The sequence below is a fragment of the Peromyscus eremicus genome, chromosome 16_21 (genome assembly GCF_949786415.1).
Source record: "Peromyscus eremicus chromosome 16_21, PerEre_H2_v1, whole genome shotgun sequence".
NCBI lineage: Eukaryota > Metazoa > Chordata > Mammalia > Rodentia > Cricetidae > Peromyscus > Peromyscus eremicus.
Window position 1 is genome coordinate 15,458,556 of NC_081432.1, and position 20,032 is coordinate 15,478,587.

General features: G+C 43.5%; 1 protein-coding gene across 1 annotated transcript in view; it reads left to right on the forward strand.

The window, feature by feature from the left end:
• The first annotated feature begins 304 nt into the window (after positions 1 to 304).
• The window catches only part of Bicc1 (BicC family RNA binding protein 1), a 235,937-nt gene continuing 216,209 nt past the window's right edge, over positions 305 to 20,032 (forward strand). The window contains exon 1 of the mRNA XM_059282001.1: positions 305 to 494. Coding sequence (XP_059137984.1) covers positions 305 to 494 — 190 coding nt within the window. The remainder of the gene's footprint in view (positions 495 to 20,032) is intronic.

Genomic DNA, 20,032 nt, shown 5'->3' on the forward strand with positions numbered 1-20,032 from the left:
TCGCTCCCCGTGGGCCGGGCCGGCCAATGAGCGCGCGAGGCGGCGGGGCCGGCGGCGGCCGGAGGCGCGGGCTGCGCTCTGCGCTTGGAGCGGGCGCTGCAGGCGGGGGCGCGGGCCGGGGCGCAGCTCGGCGCGGTGGGGCGGGGGCGGCGCCCGAGGCGGGGATGCGCAGGGCTTCCCGCGGCCACGGCGGCGGCGGCGGCGGCGGCGGCGGCGACGGAGGGGGCACGAGCTAGCGCCGCGGCGCGCGGAGCCAGAGCGGCCCGGGCCGGGGCGGCGGGGCAGCCCGAGCGCCGCTCGCACCATGGCCGCGCAGGGCGAGCCGGGCTACCTAGCGGCGCAGTCGGACCCGGGCTCCAACAGCGAGCGCAGCACCGACTCGCCGGTGGCCGGCTCCGAGGACGATCTGGTGGCCGCGGCGCCCCTGCACAGTCCCGAGTGGAGCGAGGAGCGCTTCCGCGTGGACAGGAAGAAACTCGAGGCCATGCTCCAAGGTAGGCATGCTCCTGCTCCCGATCTCCTCTTAAGGGCCCACGACGCGCCCGGTCCGCGCACGGGACTGCCTCCCCCCAACCCCCCACTGCCAGTTCGCCGGATCGGAGGAGCTAGAGGCCCGAGTTTGTCCTGCCGCCCCCTAAGTTGCCATTCGTACGTCGGAGATGCCAGCCGCAGCTGGGACATCTGGGCCGTGGCATCCCCACGCGCCGGGACCGCCCAGCGTGAGTGACTCTGCCCGGCTTCTCGTAGCCAGGAGTCCCGGCTACCCCTGCCGCGTCTTTTCCCTCCCCTCGTCAGTATCCGCTTCCTCCAGCTAGGGCCTGGTCTGGTCGCCTGGAAAAGCTGCAGATGTCAAGCTTTCAGCTGCGAGCCCCCGCCCCCACGCCGGAGACTCGGGCTGGAGGAGCAAGTCACCCAGGCGTGGGGATCCGTGTCCTGGCAGTGCGAGGGTAACATGTGTCAGGGGAGCCGGGCTCCTAAAAGACAGCTTGAGTTACATTCAGTTCAGAAACTTCTCCCTTGCAGCTGTGGGAGTCTGACTTTGTCTTTCATAATTTGGAGAATTTTTTTTTTAAGTTTTATTTTTTAACTCTAGAGTTTCTGGGACTTTCCCAGAAATTTTTTTTTTTTCCTTCACACTGGATTGATTGGAAGCAAATTCTGATTTATCGCGTTAGGATTAGAGGGAATGCTAACACGTCCAAGGTCATTTTGACCTTTAAAAATTTTCATTGCCAGCCTACCTGTGGTCACCTGTGGGGCTCACCTCCCACATCTGAAGTCAGAGATGAGGAAGCCAAGTGAGCATTATTTCTGAAGACTTGAGAACTGGTCCCTGGTCTCAGGAGAGGAGAGTGGTGAGGATTCAGTAGCTCCCATCCTTCATCTCAGAAAACTGGGAGGTCTACAGACTCGATTTTATGGCCGTCTGTGTGACTTATTTTGACTTTATCAGTCAATGTATCGCAGTGTGGAAGCGAGTTATTCCTCTCTGGAAATGCAGTGGCTTTTCAGAACAATTAAGAGGGTTATTTTAAGAGAGAACAACATGTTTTCCCAAACAATAACTTAGTGGAAATAAGTATCAGGAGTGCTTGGCAGGCATTTCTGGAAGGGCTGAGAACTCTCTCTTTTTTGCTTATTTGTATTGATAAACATTCCGAATGTCATGTCTCGGGCTTGTTCTCCCTTAAATTATGTAACTTTGTAAGAAAGTAATGGATTTGAAAATTGAAGCTGGGTTACATTTCAGTAATTTTCATTTGTGATGCTTTCTTATTAGTTCCACAATTTTGCCTAGTTTTGGAGGAGCAAACAAAATGTTACAATTATGTTGCAGAAGTATTGTAAGATTGTTTGTTTTGAACCTTAAGATCCCAGACCCATCGTTTAACCACTTTCCAACTTGCTCTTAACTTGAGTTGGAAACAGGATGAGCTATTACTCGGAAGAACAGGGTGGTATCATCCTTAATTGGTACCCTCCACAAACACTGACATGGATGCCAGTTTCTGGAAAGTCTAGTTGTAAAATCTGAATTCTCCCTGGGGATTTCTTTTTCAGTGAATTTTCATTTTGAATTCAATAAAATATGGGTAGGACATTTTGAAAACCTAAAGTGTTTATGTATCTTTTAGGTATGCCATTCTAACATCTGAAGGCCTAAATTCCTTTTAAGTGGTCAGATGTTTAGCAGTTAGCCTTTATCAACCTATACATAATGAATTACCCACTTAGTGATTGAAAAGTTCTTCGATTCATTTTCCAGAGTTACATACAGATACATTACCTGGTTGGCAAAGTAAGCCTTGAAGTCAGTTGAGAATAGAACCTAGCGCACAGTGCACTATGGCATTTTACTACTTCTACCCACACAGTGCACAGAACCACCACATTTGGTGAACCAAAGGTGATCCTGTGTTTAATTGCTTTATGCAGTTGGCAGGTATGAGCCCAGAGTTTCTCAGACTTGCATTCAAATCCCTGTGAGATCTTAAACTCCTGGGCCTCTCTCTGCCCTCAGTTTCCCCACTTGTAAAATAGAGGTTGATTTTTAGAACCTCTGGTTTGGATGCCAAAGGAGCAAGACTTGCTGCATGTAGTGGTGGTACGTACCAGGAGCTGGATAATGCAGCATTCCCTCACGGGGCCAACTCATTTCAAGTGTGTACCACAGTTCGTAACATATATAGTTGGGAAAAGATGGCATTTGCAGATTCAGAGTTGTAAAAGTAAAACAGATAAAACCCCAAATCTGGCAAAAAAACAAAAACAAAAACAAAACAAAACAAACCCACAAAAGAGGCATTTTTAAGTGGAAACTTTTCCATTGGAAAGGGTCATGTAGGGAAAGGTTGCATTTGTTTGTATTTCTGGTGATTGTGAATTTGTGATTTGCCATTTTTTTTTCTTTTCACAATACCCTTAAAAAGTATATGGGATTTTCCATTTTAAAACAGGGTAAGCAAGGTTGTGGGCCTTCAAGTCTTCAGAGTGTAAATTGGTGATTATAATGCCTGGAATTTGTTTTTAGAGAGACTGTCCTGGGGGCAAGTTAATCTTTAATAGGTCGCATTTTTATTAGTAGAGAGAGTCTTCTACGCAATGGACCAAAAATTCACTGAGGTTAAAATGGGCAGTAGGCTAGCAGTCAAAGAAATAAAATACCGTTCTTGCATGATCATGGAGTCTAATTGATGTACATAAAAACCACTAGACCAAAATATAGGGAAAATTACTACTTTTTCCCCCCCTTCCTTTTAAAAAACAACTACTTTGAGATAGCCATAAAGAATGTCTGGCATTTTGGTTGGTATCTTGATGACAATTATCGATCTTCCTGGTCAATGTTTTTTTTGTTTTTTTTTTTTTAACACGAGAATTTACTTTTGAGTTTAGTGGTTTTTTTGTTTTTTTCACGGGCATTCTCAGCCTTGGGATGCATGCCATGTCCAGCATTTTTTAGTGGTAAGGAAACATCATGTTCTGTTTCTTCCATCGCTAGCCCTCAGCATTTTGGTAGACTTCACCAGGAGTCACGCTGTTGATTCATCTAAGTCAGTTGAGTGAGTTATACTTTGCGAAAAGGAGGGTTGCTCCGGAAGAGATGGGGAGTAAGTAGTCAGGAGTATCTGGGATACGGTGGTGGCGCTTGCCAGAGAACAGTAGCAAAGATGGAATCCCTGTACCAGTACTTCCTTTTTGTCATCACAAAACATACGTGTTTAACGCAGACTGAGAATTCCCCCACATACAGTTGAGAAGCGCAAACATTTTCAAGGTTGAGTCCTGAGCAGTTTCAGCAGAGAAGTAAAGGAGTGGGGGATATGGGCGAGACTTATAAAGGAGATTGACATCTACTGAGCTTTCCCTCTAGGACAAGGAAGACTTCAGGAACCACGCAGGGCTTTCACAGTGCTGGAACATACTGGGATCGCTTACTGCCCGAGCAGGAGACCTGGCTGCCAGGGCAGGTTGGCACCGTGGCTGCCTTGTGTCATTGCTCTAACTTGGCAAACTTTACCACATGGTTTGGTGACTAGGTATTGTTTCTTTCTTAGCTATTGTTGTGGAGGTGGAAGAAACACGAAGCAAAAATACGAGACGATGAGGAAGTTCCAGAAGTAAACTTAAAGAGGAAAGCTTAAGTGAACAGAGCTTTCTAGCTAGTGCTTGATCAAGGCTGACAAATATTAACAGATCAAATAGCTTTATGAAGGACAGTGGGTATGTGCACAGGGCTTTGGGCCAGATCAAGATTTGTCCATTGCCATTATGTTACCTGAGGCTATCTTTCTAAAAAGCATCGTTAGTAACAGTTATGAAACCTTGAAGCGGTTGTAACAATTAAGAGGAAAAAAGGTGCATAAAAAATATCACAGTGGGGGCTGGAGAAATGGGTCCAGGGTTAATAACACTTGCTGCTCTTCCAGAGGACCTGAGTTCTGTACCCACCTACATCTGGCAGCTCACAACTGCCTGTAACACAATTGCCAGCTCCGGAGTATCAGAATCCCTCTTCTGGTTTCTGTGAATAACCCTACCACAGGTGGCATGTACTTACTTACACAGGCATGCACATACATTTAAAAAATACATATAAAATGATATAGATATCTCAGTTCTGTCTGCAGAGGAAATGTTGAATGAACTACAGAAACAATATTCATTTTAAGTCACAATATGTCGCAATATATATAGTAGTAGAGTATGTATTCGTAGATTAAGAGTGAGAGCCCAGCATTAGAGAATAAATATAATGAACCTCACAGCTATTTTAAGATTATTGTTGGCCCCCTGGTAGCTTGCAGGGTGGTGAGTAGCTGAGCCCTAGGTAGTGGTGTGTACAACTGCGTCAATCTCTTGACGGATGGGGCTGAGGAGGTAGAGGTCTTCTGAGCCTCTTGGGTGGCAATTGCCCTTGCTTTGAGTAGTTTTCGTTCTCTGAAAGGCTTCCCATTCTCTCTGTGCCTCTTTAAGGACTATCATCCCCTCTTCTGCTAGAAATGCTCTGTTCTTGAGCCTCTCATCAGTGTGTGGAAAGGGCGTTTTTCACAAGAAAATACTGTGCCTGGGCATGATCCATTTTCTCATCTGTGCAGAAGGAGCAGGGATGGATGGTCTCATCTTAGAGTGCTGGATAAGGGGGAGGGGGCTGCAGGTGAGAGGGAGAGGTCAGCGCACAACACCTTGTAACTCCAGTTCCAGGGGATCCGATGCCCTCTCTGCCCTCTGCGAGTATGTACTCTCACAGACACATGGATACATGTAAAATCAATCTTTTAAAAAAATGATCTTGTTATAGGGAGATGGAAGCACAATGAGCTGTGTATAGAATGCTGTAGGGTTGGGCACGTGGCACTTGGAGATGTCAGTGCAGTGACAACAGCAGTATCACTGTCCCCTGTGATGGATAGAGAGTTCCAAACATGGGGGCTGGAGAGATGGCTCAGCAGTTAGGAGTGCTTGCTGCTCTCGAAGAGGACTCAGGTTCAGTTCCCAGCACCCACGTGATGACTCACAACGGCTTATTAACTCCATCTCCAGGGTATCTGATGACCTCTTCGGGCCTCCTCGGGCAATGCACTTGTATGCTGCATATACATACGTGCATGCATATACATATATCCAGGCAAAACACACATTAAAAAAAACTAAAAATTCAAAATACAAGATCCCAAGCACTGCTAGGTCCCTTAATTAAAAAAAAGTGCATGTGAATTTTTTTTTGGTGGGGGTATTTGATTTATCAAGAAGATTTTGAATAAAATTGGGAAGTTAGATAGGATGATTGTAATTCAGCCAGAGAGCGGAATGCAAAGGCAAAGCTAACATGTTCCCTAATGTTGAAATTGACTTCAGAGGCCCTGTAGCTTGCAGGGAAGTGCTCAGGTGCTTCTCTCAGACCATCCCTAGACTAGGGCGCTGTCTTAGCAACTTGAAGAGGCCTGGGAAGATGCCCCCTTCACCAAAGGGCATAGGACAAGCCCTTCCAGTAATGTGTATACACTCAGTAAGTCTTGTATCTATGAAGATGTGGGGGTTTCTGGTCAAGTTGATCATTAACACATTGAAGCATGAGATTTCTTTATATCAATGACTTTTGCAGGCAGGAATGTATTTGGCTGCCGCCAGAAGAAAAAAAAAAAACAGTTATGTGGTCCAGGCCTCAGTAGATGAGCAAGGATATCGAGGAGCTCAGTATCTGTCCTGTTCCAGGGCATCACTGGTTCAGCCTGTGGCCTTTGCTTTGTTTTATGCAGTATTGTGGCATATATCTGCCCGTAACAGATGCGTCTGGGATTCATGCAGGCCAAGTCCCACCTTCATGTGGGACAGAGAATACTGAAAGTTCACCGGGGTTCCTTTGGCCACTGTTTCTTAGGGAGTCTTGGGGAGTGTGTCTTCTTTTCTACCGTCTGTGGATGATGTAGGCAGACAAGCATGGTGTCAGAGTGGACGCTGAGTCAGTTGGTTCACATGTCCTAGCTGTGGGCTAAGCACAGATGCAATCCTGGGAAAAGCAAAAGGTTCCCTGGGTCGGGGTTTTGGGGCAGCATTTGTAGCCCCGAGACTGGAGTTCTTGGTGATGTACTCAGAGTAATGCAGGCATAAAACAAACATCATACAGGGAAGATACCTCTGTCTTCCAGAGATGCTCTCTTCTTCCCGCTCCTTTAACCAGATGTCCTGGGGCCCCTGAGTCCCGAAAGTGGCCTTTTCATAGTGCTGCAGATGGAACCCCGAATTTGCGGATTCTGAACACATGACCTCCCTGATAAGTGTACCCCAGTTCCTGAAACGCTCATTTGTATCGCCATCATTTTGTCTCCAGTGTTTTCTTTCTTTTTTTTTTAAATAAAAAGATGACCTGATATGTACAAATATTCATTTTATTTTGTACTACTGTATCTTCTTTCCTTCTAGCCATCTTCTTTCTTTTGGAATATAGTTCCTATTTCCCCCCTTTCCCTGTCTTGTAAACTAGTCAGTCTAGCAGAGTCTGGCCAACGAAGCCAGATCTTGCTCAGAAGATGAAATCATTCTGAGGTCGTTAGATAGGATGAGCATCATGTTTGTGCCATATTTTGCAGTTTGAAGTTTCCCAGAGTGAGCTAATACAGTGTGCCAGTTGGCACATCTGATTTATGGCATTTACTCTATTCATAGAGTTCTCGTATAAGGATGCACATGATGGCCGGGCAGTGGTGGCACACGCCTTTAACCCCAGCACACAGGAGGCAGTGGCAGGAGGATCTCTATCAGTTCGAGGCCAGCCTGGGCTACAGAGTGAGTTCCAGGGAAGGCGCCAAAGCTACACAGAGAAACCCTGTCTCAAAACACCAAAAAAAAAAAAAAAATGTACATGATGAGAATGACCATGTATAGTCTTTTATGTAGACTACTTAGTGCGCTGTAGGGGATGAGGCACACTCCTCAGACCGACTTGTAAAGGCTTTCTCAGTGTGGGGGGATATTTGGCAAGTGACTCTAGCTGTGACACTCTAAGTGCCAGCTCACTTAACGCTTAGTGAGTCCTTTGGTGTGTTAGCATTTAGCACAAGGTCCAAGATGTGTGAAACCATCCATCAGTGGGAATGCTCTGAGTACACACTGCACGTTTACATATTTTTATACCTTTTTGTTTTAAACTTCTAAAATTACATTTAGTGTGTGTGTGTGTGTGTGTGTGTGTGTGTGTGTGTGTGTACATGTATAAGTTGTGGGGATTCAGTCTTTGAGTCCTTACTCTTGAAGAGCAAGTGCTTTTACCCACTGAGCCAGTCCTCAGCTCTGTTTACACAACCTTTTCCTGCCTTCTAACCCCTTGGTAATGGTAGGTGCCGATCACATTCATCTGTGATAAGTATTAAATCCTGTTCTCATTTATGAGGCTGCCTCCCAGAGAGACAACATTTGCATTCTAAGTAAATGGTGGTTTTTGTGACGTGGAAAAGACATCACACATGACTCTGTACATTGACTTGATCTAGAGCCTAGTGACATTTCTTGTAGGGAGGTACTAAATCAGAGAATTTGAAAACTACCCACTGTATTATCCCTTGATTTTAAAAGCAAACACAAGCTTATTATAGAATACTTGAAAAGTGTAGAAAGATATACAAAACAAACACACTAATTCCATCCATTACTGGGTCTAAAATTCATCAGTCACCAATGATTTTATTTTGGAAACCTTTTCCTGATCTTCAAAACATATGCCCATACATCACATATTTTTAAAACTATATGAAGTTCCTGCTGCTGTATGTCACCTTTATTGTTCACCACTGGGAACAGATGGACCTGAGCTAACTATGGATCCTACCCTGTGTGACTTAAATTCTACAGTAAGACCATCCTCCTGGTTTTATTATGAGCATTTTTTTTTTGAGATTCTAGAAGGACATAATTTCAGATGTACGAAATTATTATTATTATTATTAATTATATATATAAATTATAAATTATGATTCCCTTGATACACCAGACTTTGTTGAAATGTTACAATGCTTATAGCAGTTCCACAGTGGAAAGAGCCTAATTATGTTGCTGTTCACTCACTGGGGCTCAGATCCTGGCTCTGTGGCCTGGCACAAGTGAGTTACTTCTTTAAGTCCTGGTATGTTGATCTCTAAAGTGGGGACAGAGCCTCTTCTACATTGTGAGGATTAGAAATCCTGTGTGTGAAATATGGACAGCGCCAGGGTGAGGCAGGAACAAAGATGAGGTAGTATTGAGTGTTCAGCTCCAGACATGCTTTGCCTAAAAACCTTGTGTGAATCCTCTGTTATCCTAGTAGTGATGGAAATATTATTAGTAAAATTTTGGGACACAGTGTGATGGGTCTTTTTGTCCCCCCTTGCATTCTCCCTTTATTTTTCATAGACTTTCATTATGAACTCAGGCTGGCTTCACACTCACCATCCTCCTGCCTCAGCCTCCTAAGTTCTGGGGTTACAGGCATATGCCACACACATTGGCTTTTGATCAATGTTTCAATTTTTTTTTCTAGAAGAATTTTTAGTTTAGGAAGAAGAGAAGCAGGTTCATAGGCGACCTGCCTCTTGGACTGGTGATCCTGACAGGCCTGGCTTGTTTGAAACGGCAGCTGGAGGATGTTAGAAGGGCAGCAGGATGGTCAGTGCAGATTGAGGGGTGTTTGTTTTTTATCACTGAAAAATTTAAGCAATGTTCGCCTTATCTGACCAGCATGTCTTGAATCAGTATTTCTTAAAAATATGTATACATCAAAATCCCGAGTCTGTTTTAAAAAGCAAACTTTCATCCTCGCTCAGAGTCCAGATTCTTCATGTCTGGGAGGTGGGGGTGAGGCAAAGGGCTTGAGTCAATGATCTGTGTTTTGAAAGGATTGAGTATGAGGCTAATGTAGGTGGTCCTAGGGCCAAACCTGGAGAAACATTAGTAGGTGGTCAAGATGGTGAAATACTTCCAGAGGCTTTTGAGAGTCTTGTCTTCTGGGGTTCCCTGCTACCCTGGGAGCTGGCATTTCTGCCTCCTTATGAGGCCATCTTGAAAGCGTTGCGTCTAGGAGTGTAGTTTGTGTGGGCTGTGTACAGTGGCTTCTTGGAGGGACTTGGAAGGAGCATGCACAGCTGTTTACCATCCTGTGAAGGGGGAGCTTGTCTGCATTCCTGTAATGTGATTCAGAATGCATTGAGTTTTTTTTAAATGCATTTTTAGTGAGTTGATATAATAGCTACTAAGTATTTTATAAAATAGTTTTAAAAACGTATTTTTTTGAGTGTGTGTAGGGTGATGTGGGATGTCCTTCTGTACACTGCCAATATGTATTGCTCTTATTGGTTGATGAATAAACTTTCTTTGGCCTATGGCAGGGCAGAATATAGCTAGGTGGGAAAGCAAACTGAATACAGGGAAAAAGAAGGGTGAAGTTGGGCAGATGCCATCTAGCCTCCCAAGGAGCAAAATGCCAGCAGACTGGTAGCGCCATGGCCACATGACAATACATAGATTAATAAAAATGGGCTAATTTAAGTTGTAAGAGCTAGTTAGTAATAAGCCTGAGCCATCAGCCAAACATTTATAATTAATGTAAGCCTCTGAGTGATTATTTTATAAGCGGCTGTGGGATTGGGTAAGATGCAGAAAAGCCTCCAGTTACAGGGGGTTTGGGGAAGTGGCTTGGCCATTAAAGTGTTTGTAGGGTCTGAGCTTGATCCCCACAACCCACAAAACCTAGGTGGATGTGGTGGTGGCATGCACTGATAGTCTTGAGGATGGAGAGGAAGCGGCAAGTGGATCTATGGGGCTCTCTGGCCAGCTAGCCTCATCTATTTGGCGAGTTCCAAGCCAGTGAGAGATCTCAAAAAGTAAAGAAGATGGCGCCGGAGGAATGACAGCTGAGGTTGGTTGGATGGCTGTCAGGTGCACATACATGCACACTTACACTCTCTCCCGCACGTGCACAAACAGACGCAGACACACATACACCGAGTACAACAAGCAAAATGCTTTTTATTCTAGAAATTTAAAAAGCAATGTGAAGAAAACGTTTTTTGTTTTTGTTTTTTTTTTGTTGTTGTTGTTGTTGTGGTGGTGGTGGTGGTGGTGGTGGTGGTAATAGGAATGAAATCCAGGGCCTTGTATATGGCAGCCACTTTCTACCACAGAGATAAACCCCCAACCTTTTGAAAAGAGCTTTTAGAAGAGAAATATATTACAAGCAATGTCTTTGTCCTAAGGGCTGTCTTCACTTCCCGACTTGAATATGTTTATGGATCGTTTGTGTAGTTTTTGTAGTTTTTCTTAGAGCCGTGGTTGCCTCTTCTCACCCATCCTTTCAACCTAACCTGCTAGCTGCTTGTTTGCTATATTTCTAAATATGTCTTAGAAATACAATTTTATGAAAGAACATGATTTGTTAACAAAATCATCATATTTTGATTATAGACCAAGTTGGAGTGACCATGATTATTTCATAGTTTTGGGGAACTATATTGTGAGGCAAAAGTTTTGAAGTGCGTGATGCTGAAGGGGGTAACCTTGAAAGAGGGTCAGCTCTTCCTGAGTGTTTACTGTGTGTAAGGCATGGTCCTTGTGCTCTAGGCCTGTGTAGTCATTAACTATGCCTCTAGGCCTGAGTACTCAGCCCTCATTAACAGCCCAGGAGACACGGGTGATCCTGGGATACACATTTTTATAAACAAACGAGCCCTGTAAATTATTTAAGTTTGAAACTCTGCTGTCTTTTTGGAATTCTGAGTGAAGAAATCTGGACAAGACTATCCTCAAGGATTGTTGGAGAGTCCAGACTCCCATGTGGGGCAGAGACACATCACATCTGAGTTCAAGATGGCATGCTACCTTCCCCATGGGGCGAGGCACTTTTTGAGTCCTGTGAAAATGCAGAGGATCTCGGTAGTGGACCCGGGTATGGGTGAGAATCTCAGTGGGAATGTAGGGCCAAAGGCTCTGCCTACTTCTGTCTTTGGTTAAATTGTCTCTTCCTCCTTTGTGAACCAGGGATAATAATGCCTCTCTTCAGGGCTGTGGTGAGGATTACACAATAATGTTTATAAAGCTGACTCACAATTGGTGCCCTGTGAATGGTCTGTGTTTTTCAAATTCATCTTCTATTTTACTCCCAACATTTAGTCCAGCGCTGTGAAATAGCTGGACTGTGTATACAAAGTAACTGACCCACGGTGGGTTTGAATTAAAAACTGTCCCATTTTGGGCGAGTGGAGCTAACATTAACCTCATGGAATGGAACGTTAAATGTAGGGCTTGTACTTGGCTTTAAGAGGTACTTGACAGCTGTCTTTAAAAGAAGACAGAGGTGTTGTCTACACACAGGGTAGTCTGCCCTGCTCAGCTGAGGGAGTGTAGAGAGCATTGCACTGCCAGTGACGTGGCCTTTTGAATGAGGACATGCAAAGTCAATTCAAATGAAGGGAATGCTGGGTAATTCATACATATATCTCATCTGGGCTGGCGCTAAATTAAAAGTTGTCAAACTGGATAAAAAAACTGTAACTAATTGTAAGCATCGGACCATCTTGTAGTTAGACTAACACATATCCATATTTAAATAGGATTTAAATTTTATTTCTTTTTAGTTGCTCTGACTGGCTTTGAACTTTTGATCTTCTTGCCTTAGTTTCTCAAGAGCTAGGATTACAGGCAGGCACCACCCTGGCGATCATACACGTAATTTTAAAACCTGTTGCATGACATATTCCATCCACTCTGAAAAATGAGAAGTCTTTTATGTTGGTTAGCCGAGTCTTTTTGAGGTGGAAAGAAATAACCCACTTCTCTTAGTACAGTGCTGGCCAGCAGTCAGATCCGAGTTCATGGCTCACTCTTGCCATTGACATTTTGCTTTGGGCAGACTCTCAGGGTTATGGTTGGGAAGCCCCTTCAAAACTCCTCTAAGCTCCTGTATTCCAAGTCTTTTGCACAGTGCACACTACAGACCCACTCGTCCTTTGGATCTCTGTCTGGTTTGAGGCTGAGTGGGCACTCTGGGCTCTCACTCCATCAGTGGGCTTCATGGGTGGTGGTGTCGGTAGGAATTGGCCTCTGCGTGCACCTCTCCCAGGAGGATAGCTGGAGTGTTTTGGCATTGGAAGATCCAGTGCTTGGAACAGAGCAAAACCATACACCCTCTTTCCTGGCCTCTGGGCAGTCAGAGTGGCAGTACCCAGAATCCTGTGGGCTGCCTGTCAGCTCCTTTCAGGCTTTCTGTAGTAATCGGAGTCCGTGGTACTTGGCACCCATCGGTGTTGACACACTGTGCTCCAGGACAGCGGAGAGGGAGCTCCTCCACGTTGCATCTTCTCGTCACATTTTCCTTCTTTTCCTCCAGTCAGCTCAGTTATCAGGTTTCCTGTGACAGGGTTTGCGCCTGGTGGCTAAGAGTCTGGCATTATGTGGCATAAGGACACCTGTATGTCCAGATCTCAGCTGCTTTCAGAATGGTTTTAATGACTCATTGAGACCTGCGTCGTGTTCCCTTCAGCCATCACAGAAGACCACTGCTGTATGCTGTGCTCTTTTCTCAGCTGGTCCCTTTCATTGTGTTCTGAGATTTTGTTGTTGCTGTTGTTAAGAGTACCATTTAAAGCAAGGCCAATAATCTGGCAGGATCCTTCTTTTTAACTGGTTGATTATAGTGACTTAATTAGAAAAAGTTAGAAAATTTGTTGGGCTTGAGTGGGGCAGAAAGAGTCATATAAAGAAATGTCTGTTTTAGTACAGGTTTCTGTAAGATGAATTGCTAAACGGTCTTATTAATAAAAAACTCTTAGCCAGAAATTGAGGTTAAAGCCTGAGAGAGATCAGAGGAATAGGAACTGCCATAGCTAACCTTACCTCACCAACTCTGCAGCTTCCAAAAGTGAGCTACTTCCTGTCTACCCGCGACGATATGCCTTGCTGTTCTGCCATCTGATTTGCTCTCTCTGTCCAGCTACATCACTTCCTCTTCCTGCCCAGCTCTGTCATTTCCTGTCTGTCTGTACAGACCTCCAGACCTCCATGGTTAACTAGTGTTGGAATTTAAGGTGTGTGCCACTACGCCTGGCTCTGTTCCCAGTGTGGCCTTGAACTCACAGAGATCCAGACAGATCCCTGCCTGCCAAGTGATAGGATTAAAGGTGTGTGCTACAATTGTCTGACTTCTATACAGTGGCTGGCTTTTACTCTGATCTCCAGGCAAATTTTATTGGGAGACACAGTATATTGGGGGACACAATATATCACCACAGGTTCCTAAAATTCTATTTTTACTTATTTGTTGAGTTTTAAAAGTTTTATGTGTGTGAATGTTTTGTCCGCATATATGTCTGTGCGCTGTGGGAGCCAGAAGAATGCATTGGATCTCCTGGAACTGGAGTTATAGACAATTGCCAGATGCCATATGGGGGGCTGGGAATCAAACCCAGGTCCTCTGGAAGAGCAGTCAGTGCTCTTAATCACAGAGCAGTCTGTCTGGCCCCCTCCTGCTATGTGTGTGTGTGTGTGTGTGTGTGTGTGTGTGTGTGTGTGTGTGTGATATATACACATCTCTCTGTGTGTATATACAATGTGCAGTGTATGGAGTCCATAGAGGTTTATGTTGGCTGTCTTCCTCAGTCACTTGCCACCTTATATTTTGAAGCGGGCTCTCTCTGTAAACCTGGAGCTCACTGACTTGACAGGCTGGCTATTGAGCTTCAGAGATCTGTGTCTCGTCAACCGCTGCAAGTAGTGGTGTATATGTGGGTTTGGGGGATCTAATCTCAGGCCTTCTTGTTGGCATTGCAGGCCATCCTCTTGATCTATCTCCCCATCTCTCCAGGGGCTTTAACTTTAAATTTGCTGATGTGGGAAATTGAATCCCCCCTCCCAGTATTATTACAGATCTGTAGAATTTGTATTATTTTTCCAGGGACTCACAATTTAGGAACGTGTTGTTTGCAGTCATATTTTTTTCCAAAATAAAACGATTGCCACAATAAGATGCTATCAGTGCGGGAGCATGGGGAATGTATTATCTATGCAAACCATATCTGATCACATCAGAAATCTAGCATTTAGCAATAAAAGAAGATAGAAACGGAAAATCGTCTCATTATAAGCCACTTGGGGGAGAGGTAGCCATTGCTCAGTGGTGAAGAGCACTTGCTGCTCTTGGAGAGGACCCAGGTTCTGTTCTTACAACCCACATGGCAGCTCACAGCCATCTGTAACTCTAGTTCCGGGGGCTCTGACACCCTCTTCTGGCCTTGATGGACAGTGAACTTTATATATAAATGGATATCCAGAGACTGAAAGTGGAAGGATGGGAAAAGGTATTCCACAGTGACGATGACAGAAGAGAATGAGAGGGCCACATATGTGCCAGCCAAAGTGGTCCAAGATAAAAAATTAGGAGATTTCAGTACTTCACGTTTGGTAACTTAGGTTGAACAAGGAAGTGGAAGTCTTGAACATAATCAATGAATTATACCAGAGAGGCGTGCAGAAAGCATTATCCTCTCATTACAATTGGTTTTTCTCAAGTACGCAGGAGCTTTCTCCAGGATGGAGCATGCTGTTGTATGCCACAGGACTGTTCTCAGCAGGCTCGAGGAGATGATGGTCCTAACAGTTGTCTTTTCTGACTCCAGTTGAATGAAACTGGAAATCAGTAGGGTGAGAAAAGCTGAAAAAAGCCACAAGTATATGGGAGAGAACAAACCCTCCTGCAGGACCAGTGTTTCCAATAAGAGACCACAAGGGAAATTAGAAGGTATCTTGAGGAAAATTGAAGTGAAAATCAATATACCAGGAATGTCTGTGATCCAGGAAAGGCAGCAGGAGGGAAGTTTAGTGTTGTCTACACTGACAAAGAACAGAAAACCAAATCAGTGGACTGACTGATAGCCCGGGAGCAAGAAAAAGACAACAAAAACAAAAGCAAAAAAATTCCCCACCCCCTAAAAAAACCAAGCAAGCAACAACTACACCAAAAAACCAAGCCAAAACAAAAACCAAACCAAAACAACAACAGCCAAAATAACCACAAACAACAATAAAAACCCCAAAACAAAAAAAAAACCCAACCCAACTCAAAACAACAACAACATCAACAACAACAACAAACCACCCTGAATTGAAGATGGTGAGAAGAAATAAGAAAGATGGGGGCAAAAACAAATGAAATAGAGAATAGAAAACTAAAGATCAAAGCAATCAATACTTTGTTCTTTGAAGACAGTTAAATGAAAAAAAAATGTGTTAGCTTCTTAAAAAAAAAAAATCCACCAGAAAAATCAGAAGCGTGAGGTGAGACATTACAACGGATGCCACAGAAAATAAAAGGTTATAACAGGGTACTTTGAACAGTCATGCACCTTGAAGATTGTAGAAATCTATAATCTGCCAAGGCAGATTTATGAAAAAATACACTATTTGAACAGATCTAATATAGAGATTAAATTAGAATTAAAACAAAAACAAAAACAAAAAAACTTCCCAACAGAGAAAACCCCAAGACAAATTGGCTTCACTGAGTTACGCTTCTAGAAATTTTAATTGCTGTTGACTTCATATTCACTCAAATTCATCCAAAAAATCAACAAGAAAGAAACATTTCCAAACTTACTTTTGTAGAAAACATCATTGTGAGACCCAAACCAAGCAATGATATTGCAGGAAAACTGTGAACCAGTGTCCCTGGTATATATTGCTACAAAATATGGGCAGATGGAATTCAACAACACATTGAAAAGATCACATGATGTGACCACATAAGATTCATTCTTGAAATGTAGGAATGCTCCAACATATGGAAAATCACTATAATACTGTTTTTTAAAACACATTGAAAGACAACACACAATTGTCTAAATTGGTATAGAAAAATGCATTTGAGAAAACTGAGTTTTCTATCACAATAAGACATTAAAAACACCAAAAAATAGAAGGAATGACCCAAATATAATAAAGACCACATGTGAAAACCCACAGCAAGTGAGCAAGGCGAGAGAGAAAGGCCCAAAGGAGAGCGGGTGAGAGAGACCATAGCCCATGTTACATTCAGTGGTGAAAAAATTACGTTTTTCACTAAGTTGAGGAGCAATGTAAGATTATCTCTCCCAGTACTTTTATATAGAATCAAAAGTTTTCACTAGAGCAGTCAGGCACGCAAAAGAAATAGATACCTGTATGAAAATGCTATAATGATGACCATCAGTTTGATAAAGAATATAGGCCTCAAAACTGGAAAGCATCTAGATAGGGAAGGAGTACAATCAGTTGTTTTTACCTGAGGTGATTTTATATTTAGTGAATTCTGGTGAACACAAATACACATACACACAAGTTCACGCACACATATATATGCACATTTACACATACACATATACACGTGTGTATATATACATACACACATTGAGTCAAACAGAGTTGTTTAATGGATAAAGTTTTTTAAGGATTTTTCTGGTTTTTTTTTTAATGTATATGTGCCCGTGTGAATGTATGCTATGCATGTGGGTGGCTCGTAGAGACCAGGGAGGTTATTGGTTCTCCTGAGACTGGAGTTCCAGTTAGTGGTTCACTGTGAATGCTGAGAAATGAACTGGAGTCCTCTGAAAGAGCAATATATGCTTGTATTTATCTATCTATCTGTCTGTCTGTATATCTATCTATCTAGGATTTTTCTGTGTAGCTTTGGAGCCTGTCCTGGAACTCACTCTGTAAACCAGGCTGGCCTCGAACTCACAGAGATCCACCGGCCTCTGCCTCCCGAGTGCTGGGATTAAAGGCGTGCGCCACCACCGCCCAGCCTGCTCCTAACTATTGAGCCTTCTCTGCAGCCCCTGGGAGGGGAGTTTTGTAGTATGAATCTTAAAAGGTCTTATTAATAAAAACAAACCCAGAGCCAGGTATTGGGGTGAATGATGAAAGATCAGAGAAACAGAACCAGCCACAGCTGACCTCACCTCGCCAATTCCTCAGCTGATCTCTTTTCCTCAAACTAGAAGCCTCTGTGTCTTCATCCGAATGGATCTCAGCTGAACTGCTGCTCAAAAGCCTAAAAGCTTAACAGCTTCTAGTTCCTGCTCCTCACGTCTTAATATACCTTTCTGCTTCCTGCTGTCACTTCCTGGGATTAAAAGTGTGTGTCACCATGCCTGGCTGTTTCCAATGTGGCTTTGAACTCACAGAGATCTGGATGGATCTCTGCCACCAGAATGCTAGGATTAAAGGTGTGTGTGTGCCACCATTTTCTGGCCTCTATGTCTGTCTAGTGGCTGTTCTGTTCTCTGACCCCAGGTAAGTTTATTAGGATGCACAATATATTGGGGGACACAATATCACTACAGAGTTTTAATATCTGAAGAAACATCTGAGATCTGTTGAACAGTGCTGTGCACACACTGAGCACCAATGTGTACACCATAATCATCACTGCACTACAAACCTAAATAGTTAAGATAGTAAATTTTATATTCGATGGTTTTCCCTACAATAAAGCAAAACAACCTGATTGGTTTTTTTTTTTTTTTTCAGACAAAACAGATTTTTTTGCCTTAGCAAATTCTTTGCATGCTTCCGTGGTCTTTGAAAACATTTTAATATTATTTTTAAAATTAGCATTTAAAGAGCGCCAAGCTTCCTTCTATCAGCTTCATGCGTGTTTAGTTTGATGGATCCTCCTCTCCTATCTTGCTTGCACTCTGACACTGTCTATCCCTCGTACTCTTCGGCCCCCTGTATTCCCCTTCCTACTTTTCTGTGTTCTATCACCCCCCCTCCCATCTCCCATCTGTAAAAGCTGCCTTCCCCTCTCTCCTGGACCCCTTTCTAGTTTGCTGATCTCTGTCCAAACTCACTCACATATACACTTACATATATATAAATTAGAAGCTAGACCTGCATGTGAGACCACATGGGTGCTTGTCTTTCTGACCCTGGATTACTTCGCTTACTATCGTATTTTCTAGTTTCATTCACTTTCCTGCAAATTTCACTTTTCCTCACAGCCAGCTACAGTCCCATTGTGTGTAGGTACCACATTTTCACGATCCACTCATCTGTTGATGGACGTCAATTCTGATTCCACAAGAGCTGTTTAAAAAGTCAAAGGCAGTTTGAAGATCTCGCCCATTAATAGCTTAAAAGAAGGAGAACATTCCACAGTTTGTCAGGATGAAAGAACGGTTGCCACGAAACCCGAGCTCTGAGCATTTCCTCTGGAGACTTGCGGCAAGTCCACCTTCCTAAAGGCAGCCCCCTGTGGTAGCTGGGAGTCAGTAATAGCATTTGCATTCAGTGCTGAGGAGCTCACAGCAGGAAAAAGGATTCAGTCATTTTCAAGCTCCCAAATCCAAATGTGCAGAGTACGCATTTCTTTCCAAACTGAATACATGAGATGGATTTGTGCGACTCGTCCTTTGGAGGACCGGCCCCGAGTTCCACAGCTAACAGTCGTAACAGAACCACTTTCTCGGGTTTCCATATTTTTAAAGTAGACTATCATGGTTTGGCCCAACTACTGAGCTCAGTTTTTGCTGGCTTGCACATTCCTCCTGGTTACACTGTGATCTTTACCTCCACTGGAAAGTATGCTCTGTTTTCAGCGTTTTATTTTAGACTGCTTGGCTTGAAGCAGCTCTTTACTCTTGAAGCATAGATGTATATGTGTGGTCTTTGTTATGTGTCTAAAAAAGAAAGTAGAACTAAGGTTATGAACAGAGTGGACACAAAACATTAGGGATGTGACAGACCCCAGACATGGTGTGTTACAGAACTAGATACAACTATACCCTCCAGAACTGATGAGGATTGATGACCGTTTTGGTCATATATGAATGTATCCATATGCAGTTAGACATTACACATATGACTTTGTGCACATATGCAAATCTCTATATATTATAGATTAGATGGTGTCTCCAACATTCAGTTCTAGCTCCTTGTATTGCTAAATGCGACCTCACTGGAGGCGGAGTCTTTGTAGAGATAGCCAAGTTAAAGTTTAGAGTGGGCCTGTGAAACATGGGAACCTTGGCTATTGAGATATGTGTGGAGAGAAGGCAGTGTGAGAGACACAGGAACAACCATCTGTAGCCACCTGCTACATGGAACTGACCCTTTTCTCTCATGGCCCCCAGAAAGAACCCCTGGTGGACACTTTGGTTTGGGTTTATATCTTCTAGAATTGTTTTCTCTTTCATGGCCCTCAGAAAGAACCCCTGGTAGACACTTAGGTTTTGGGTTTATATCTTCTAGAATTGTTTTTGCACCTGGCTTGTGGTCCTTACCAAATGATGCTTTTAGTAAACTGGAATTAATGTATATTGCTATTACACTACAAACCAGGACGTTCGTGTTTAACAGTAATGATTCATGCTTAAGTATTTTATTTATTTAGGTAATTGGTGCCTGCCTTCATATACAACTAATATGAGAATTTACTACTTAAAGCCGTAACCATTTATTCTTAGATAAGTTAGGGAAGTTCAGGAGAATTATTTTTGCTTATAGTAAAGAAAATTAATACTTTTTTACTCTCTTA